Source organism: Atta colombica, unplaced genomic scaffold (assembly GCF_001594045.1).
Source record: "Atta colombica isolate Treedump-2 unplaced genomic scaffold, Acol1.0 scaffold210, whole genome shotgun sequence".
Classification (NCBI taxonomy): Eukaryota; Metazoa; Arthropoda; class Insecta; order Hymenoptera; family Formicidae; genus Atta; species Atta colombica.
The window spans coordinates 123,291-131,258 of NW_017259306.1; the positions used below are offsets into that span (position 1 = coordinate 123,291).

Genomic DNA, 7,968 nt, shown 5'->3' on the forward strand with positions numbered 1-7,968 from the left:
GTAGCGTGCTTTAAAGCACAATATAGCATTGCCACGTGAATATTCTATTCATACTGGACTCCTATCCAACTACAATGTTTTGAATATGCGAGCAAATTATGCTTTGTTTATAGATGTGGCACTTGTCTGCAGCCTGAAGTGTTTGCTCAAAATCGTTACCCAACCCGTGATTATATTCCAAGAAATGTATTACATAATGAAATATATCAGAGTAATGTTAACGAGGTCTTTGAAAAAATAGTTTCCATATATCGACAATTACTGTAATAGTTTTAATTCAAAGAAATTGTTGCGTGTTGAAATTGTAAATATTTCATAATTAATTATAAAAATGAATTAATATTACAGAAATTCTTGTTATACGAATTCACTCGTGTCGACTTCGACAGACAGTTAATTCAAAAATGCGAAATTTATCGAGCTCTGAGACAGCCGAGAGAAATTTTTCTCTTTGGTTCTTTAATGCTCAACTTCTAAAGACCCTCTTCATAATTCATAACTCTTTAATTAAAAGAGAAAAGAATCTTTTTATTATTTCTGATATGATTTATTTATTGCCAACTTTTATATATTTTCTTTCATTTAAATTTTTAAAAAGATTCTCTGTGAACTGTTTTCAAGCCCATTTAAAAAATTATTTCTTGTGGCACTTTGTGTAGTTTGTATAACTGAAAAATTTAAATGTATTATATATAAAAATATTATTGAGAGAACATTAAGATCTAGCTTCAACAGTGGCTCTTTTCTTACTTATTTCAAATATTTTTTTATTATAATATTGATTATTATAACTTTATAACTAAATAACTTTCAAAAAACTCAATTAATGCCATTTTATAAGATTAAATATTATATTTAAAAGAAATTATCATATGATTACAGTAATATGTAAAATAAAATTAATAAAGCATTAAAAGATGTGCAATATTTTTTTACTATATGTATTGTGAATTTTTGCACGTGCGGCATTATATTTTATTCAAATGAGTCTAGTCTCGCGCGACCATAATCATCTAGCGATTATAAAGCCGATCTAAATTATGCGTTGCACAATAAGGTCGCCAATTTTATTGCGACCATATCTCTGATTTCTTTCTGTAAATTATAAACTTGCATTTAATTAACATAATTTGAATTAGAATTGTTTTGCGCAATACCGATCTAATCAATCTTACTCGAGCTTTATGTTATAAAGAATAAGCACATTTTGATTGCAATATACGTGTATTATCAATCTTGACGAATAATTTGTAGTATGAACGTATTTATATAGCACGAGTGAAGCAGTGCACAAGATAAGAACAATTGAAATATTTGCTAACGAGAGTATAATGACGGCACTGATAATAATAACATTGTGTTTATCGCGAAAATAATGGCGAAGTATATGCAAGTACTCTAAAAATCAAATAACGCTTTCTATAGTACTTGTAGTAATCGTGCGCGCCGTTGGAACAACAAAGTGTATTACAAAGGATATCAATAATGAAAGATTTTCAACTTTTGATACGTATGTATAGGTATATATGACACGTCCCAGAAACCCGATTTTAATTTTAACAACATGTATATTCACGACGGTGAAATCAATTTCTTGATATAAGCTTCTTGTCCTGTATATACAAATGGAATAATTGGGGTCTATAAAAAGAAATGATTAAAATTATTTATTTGGCCGTATTTAGCACGAAGTATCTTTCGAAATGCTGTAAAGAGCTTTTTAAGTCAAACGTTTCACCTGCGGAGAGGCGCTTTAACAATTTACACGAGAGATTTTAAACGTCAACTGGGAAGCTCTTAGAATCTTACCCGATTCATCCTATTACCAGGCTGTGCGCTCGACCTGTCCCGGGTAAAGGGAGCTATTCTCCCTGTGCCTTTATGTACTTACCTGCGCTTATACCGCGGAAACGGAAACGGAGGGAGGCAAGAGTGGGCGGCTATAATTAGCCGAGAGGAACGTGGGAGCCACTTGCGCGCACTGTTCTCTCTCTCTCTCTCTCTCTCTCTCTCTCTCTCTCTCTCTCATTCTCATTCTCTCACAAGTTTACATCTATCTTTGAGATAAATATCTGATCCCACCCAAATCCTGACTAATAGCGTGAAATCGTACTGTGGCATATGCTTTGTTTACACGAGTTCTGCTACATTAATATATGTTCTCTTTTTCTTTTCTTGAATTTTGAATTCTTTAGTGAGTGTGAGATACTTTTACAAACATAAATATATAACATATAAATTGTATAATATATAAGCTAAATAATAAAATATTTAAAGAGAGAAAAGAGAATGAAAAAAAATTTTCATTCATTTCAATTTCTGATATTAATTATGATGTAATTAAAGTTTGAATTAAATTTATGAAATTGTTGAGTTAATAATATTGAAAAAAAATAAATTTGTTGAATAAATATTTGACATACGACTATCTCGATATTATATATTGTTCATATGTATATTTGGTAATCAATGGGAAAAGACGTTTCATCTATATAATAAGGCATTATTTAGAAGCATTAAAAAAATGATGATTGTGAAATCCAGAACAATCGAAGAACATGAAAAAGAAATTTACGAATTCGCCCCAAAAATACAAATTTTGCGAGTAAAAGTTTAAATTTAATTTGTTTTTGGGCTGCAGAGTAAATGTCATGGCAATTGATGCGTCTAATAATTAGAGAGATGAGTCTAATAATTAAAGGGAAAAACCGCTTCGAGTGGGTATAATTAAGTATTTAAAATTCAAGACGTATAGCACGAGTGCTAGCCAACGCTGGATTAAATCCAGCGATTGTAAAAAAAAATTGCTAAGTTTACGCGAACCTCTTCTCAACTAGATATTAATTACTGTCAGAAATTAATAACATGAGTCGTGTGTTTACCTGGGCGAGATATCGCAGCTCTGTTGCATAAACGCCGCCAGAGCGAACCAGAGGCTATTTACGATGCTGAAGTCGTTGGCCATGCTGGAAGTTGGCATATGAGGAGAACCTTGCGGCGTATGTGAATGCTGCAAACCGGGATCGTTTCGTCCACTAATAGCTGAATCTGTGCTACCACTTATGGTTAGAACTCTCCATTCATATGGCGAAAATCTATATTATTGAAGAAAAATTTAAAAAATTAAAGATTACTCACGAATGTTTTGTTCTTTCTAAAATATAAGAGGATAAAAAATGTTTAAGAGGCATTTAAGAAAATATTTCTAAATGTTATTTTATATTTTTTAGTAATATGTAATAATGCAGATTGCTTGGCTTGTCATGTCAATAAAATTAAAACTTACGTCTGTAATTTTATATGCGTGTGATGCCGTAGTAGATTTATTTCAAAGTTAATGCATCATATATTTAAACATCACTTTATAAAAAATTTGAAAATTGGATTGATATTTTATAGTCCGAAATCATATTCTCAAGTAATATCACGCATGTCGTATGCATCATCCGTACCAAGTAGAAGATCTCATTCAAACGATGTTTAAAGTGTCTCATTAATTACGGGACTATCTAAAAACTTTCTCCCTTTACTCGTTACAGATTGCCCTCGTTAAAGACTGAAAGTTCTCGCAAATATCTAGTCAAGATATCTTAATAGTTGCATGTAATGTCAATTACTTGGCTGCACTATTTCAGTGCAAATATAACGGATGACTTAAAATATACTTTTTGATCTTTACGTGATTGAGCTAATATAAATTATGAATCTTTATTTGATTTATTATCGACGAAATACTACGTTCGATCGTAGTGATGCAAGCATTAATAAGATAAGAAATGTAAATATATAGCAAGATATATGCAAGTGACAAACAATTTGTAGTTTGTATTGTAGTAAATATAATCATAATTGTCTTAATATATAACTGATATAGAAGGTTTATTAGTTTATTTATTAGCTAGACTAAAAATAGACAAAATCCTTTTTATGATTGATCTGATTAATGCTATTAATATAAACGACTAATTCTTCGCTTAATTGTGAAATGAGAAATGCATCGATTTATCTTTTCATAATTTATATTTAGATTAGCTATAACTACGAATTAATAATATATTAGATTCTAATAAGATACGTCTAATTATTGGTATGGAAAAGGGAATTGATAATAAGCGTTATAATAAGTGTCGATCTTTAACTTGAATTATTTTTATATTTAATTTAAAAATATTCGTTTTCTATATTTAAATTTTTCATACAAAAAGATTACAATTCTTGATAAAAAATTTCTTACCTCGATACAATAAACAAGACGATAGAAACTGCGATGTAAGAGAAAATAACGCACACCCAGATCTCCTTGCTCAGCGGATTCAGAAAACTGAAGACCCCGGGTTTTTGTTTAATGGGTTTTTTTATCATGATACTAATGCCGAGAGACATAAACGGTTTACTAAAATCGATCACGCGTTCACGTTCGGAAGTGATGGTCAGAGGAGCAATTGCTATGTCGGCTTCCTGCGAATCGAATAAAATAACTGATGTAAATATTAACATTAAAATTACGGCTAAATAATACAAAAGTGAAAAAGCATTAATTTTTAAACATTCTAATAAAAAAAGATATGATAATAAACATATTAATTGAAAAAAAGGAAATATCAAATAAACTTTAAATGGATTGTATTTCCGAAGAAAACATTAATCATCAACTATTAATTACAATAATTTACATATTTCTTGAGCGCAATTATAAATGTAACTAGAGAACAAAGATGAATAATAAGATAAAACTGAAGACAAAGAAATATGATGAGGATTTACTGTGACGATTATGCATAATTTGTGCTTTTGGTTCTGCAGTTAGATTTCTCTTCTTCAATTATTATTACATTCATAGCTGAATCTGTTTATATAAAATTTGGGAAAGAAAAAGATTCTCTTAAAATTGCATAATCTTTCAAAGCGCCTTATGATAGAATTCTCAATTTTATCATGCTTTTGTTTTCTATCCTCAATATCTTCTGAAGCACGGAAGCGGGCATACCTACGTGAGATGTAACTGAAAGCTCGGGTGCTTTGGACTTATCCTAAATTCCCACCAGATGGAACTTAAAATCGAATCGCGACTAACGAGCTTGCAAGCTCAGGGCATCTAGTGGAGCAGGTTCAAACTCGCTATCGGGAGATAAAACAGCTCCTTCGTAGGGCATTTGAACTATACGACAGCGCGACGATCAATAGTCCCTCTCGCGAGAAGCTGGGTTCAATTACTCGAGGCGTCTTTCCGCGTAAACTTCCGGGGAGACCGGTTTCGGGGAAGAAAAAGCGTTTCACGTTGAGGATGTAGCGGACACAACGAAATTACTGGAACTTACCTTTCTGATAAGCTCCCCGACCATACCGTCCCAACCGCCTGAAACGTCCTGGTTCTCCGTGCCGTGTTTTCTGTCCTTCACGATCCGCAGCTCGTCTGAAAATTTGTAAGAAAGTACTTTACGGGGTGCGCGAAACAGCATTTCTTCTGCGAAACTTTTTCCATTATCGATTCCGCGCGCGGAAGAGGCTTCGTTACGTCTTTTAGGTACTTGTCAAGGGTGGGGCTGACTTCGGCAAATTTTGCTCATAATAAAAGTAATTCTTGCTTGAATTATTAATTCTTGTGCGAGTTAAATGAGAGTCGTTAGCATTAATAATTAAAAATTATTCGGAAGCGTACGCTGCCGGAGGGAAGCACCGAAACAAAGACTTGCGGTCTCTTTCTTCTCTTTTTCTTCAACATTGTTCCAGTACTGTATTTAATAGACGTTAAGTAAATTTCAAGAAAATAAATGTTTTGTATAAAATGACAATATTTAATATTTTAATAATATTATAATAATAAATTATAATGATTAGATTTTTTTTACTTTGGATAAATGTTCATATTTTAAATTTATACGTACTAACTTAATGTAATATATAAATTTATTAAAAGTATATACGAATAGTTTGAATTTAAATTGAATCGAATCATAATGGATATTGTCTCATTTATTTAAAAAATTTGAAATGTTGAAAATACTTTTAAACTAGCTTTCAATACAAATCCGAGAAATTCAAATTTGATTCGTTTCAAATAAACGATTCGATTCGATTCGATTTGATTCGACTTTATAAATACTTGGTTTGTATATGTTCAAAATTTATACATAATTTATTAATAGTTATATCTAATATTAGAGAGAGAGAATTAATTAATTTAATTACATGGTTTCTAAGAGATTAGTGCAATTTTTAAAGGAAATTATTTGTCACAACAAACTTACATGATATGCCCAATTTCTTTGCTATAAGATCAGCTAAGTCTTTGCAGTATCCTTCATAACCGTCATTTCCCATTAATACTTCACCTGTGTCCGATATTTTCCTCATTATGAAAGGTTCCTCCTATCAACCAAAATTATCACGTTATTGTTTTACAATTGATCTCAATCGTGCATATATTATATGAACACACAGATGAACTTACCAATATTGTAGTAACAATGTAGGTTTTATTCTTTTCAATTTCGTGCGGACGAAGTCGCACGTATTTTGCGGCTATTGGTTGAAAACCAGCCTCATCAGTCCATTCAGCAACCTGTAACAATAAATTACATATATGATTTGCTTAATGTTTTTAGTATTCCATATATCATATTCCATATATTATAAAAAAGTTAATCGTGAGAGAAGATAAGTTAATTGTGATAGAGACTTGACTTCTTAAATAATTTACATTTTAAATTGTAGGTTATCAAGTATTCAAATTAAATATGTTACATATTTTTTAAATAAACTTACTTTCACCATAGCGCTGTTGACAGTCATTTCGACGACGTGAAGCGTATAATTTTGTCGTCGGCCATCATCATTGAATCGTATTTCTCCCGTCAATCCTTCGATCTCGACCTGCACGTAAATAAATTCTAATAGCACATGTCATATCTCATTATAATAAGGATATCCTGATATCCTTATTTGCCATTACATATTTCTAGAATAAAGTCAAGAAAAAGAATAGAAAAATATATAAAGAAACAGATTATTATATATATAATATTTTTTGGATATTGAAAAAAATGCAAAATTTATATTTAGATTATGTTTTCTTGTTGTCAACAAGTTCAATTTTGACACGATAAATTGTCAAACGGTAGTGGATTAAAAGGCAAAAAAAGTTACGAGAGTAACAGCATGTATACGTAAGGGAATGACGGAGGACTATTTGACGCGAACGCAGGAATTCCGCTAGAGTCGGAATAACCGCCAATTACTGTCAAGAGCAGAGATACGTCGAGGAGGGTCCGTGGCAATTTCGGTCGCCACGGTATTTCGCAACACATTGAGTACTCCTGTCCTCTGGATTGTGTCTCGAGTCTCGGGAATTTGAAAATAAATTACCTATCTCTACAATTACGCGTACGTACTATTGAAGTGTAAATTTGAATGATACGATAACATATTTAACGATAGTAAATAGCCATTAAAAACTGATAATGGAAATCTAAAATTCTACAACAATAATTTACGCTAATTCGCCCATTTATTTGATTCAATATATCTTGGTCAGCAATGCACAATTCATATATAAGATTTTAAAAATTTATAAATGTGTAGATAATGATACGTTTACATATATATTTACATATTTGAAAATATATTAATCAATAATCATTTTAAGAATGTTACATGTGTTATTGCATTAGTTTTTGCTAATGGAATATTCATTTACCTTTCTTAAAAGTCTGGAGATTTTATCGCCGTGTTCCCACGGAGTAACCCAACCGCGATTGTGGTAGCAGTCTAAAGGTTTGGTTCCGTTTATGGTCTGATTGCTGGTCGATGTTACTCGTCTCATATTATTTTTGTCATTCCTCTTTCTCAAATGCTTGTTGAAGGCTTCAACCAGGACGAACACAGCGTCGTACATCAGAGCGGCTTGTGCCTAATTTTGATACACGTGCGCAATGAATTAATTCGCACATTTCTATATGTCTATATATA

The 7,968-nt window shown here is 31.5% G+C and overlaps 1 protein-coding gene across 1 annotated transcript in view; it reads right to left on the minus strand.

Moving 5' to 3' along the window:
• LOC108687709 (glutamate receptor 1) overlaps positions 1–7,968 on the minus strand; it is a 224,458-nt gene that overhangs the window by 7,632 nt on the left and 208,858 nt on the right. The window contains exons 8-14 of the mRNA XM_018193628.1: positions 7,697–7,909; positions 6,766–6,873; positions 6,452–6,562; positions 6,249–6,369; positions 5,319–5,413; positions 4,235–4,458; positions 2,883–3,095 (exon numbers count right to left, since the gene is read on the minus strand). Of these exons, the coding sequence (XP_018049117.1) occupies positions 2,883–3,095; positions 4,235–4,458; positions 5,319–5,413; positions 6,249–6,369; positions 6,452–6,562; positions 6,766–6,873; positions 7,697–7,909 (1,085 nt within the window). The remainder of the gene's footprint in view (positions 1–2,882; positions 3,096–4,234; positions 4,459–5,318; positions 5,414–6,248; positions 6,370–6,451; positions 6,563–6,765; positions 6,874–7,696; positions 7,910–7,968) is intronic.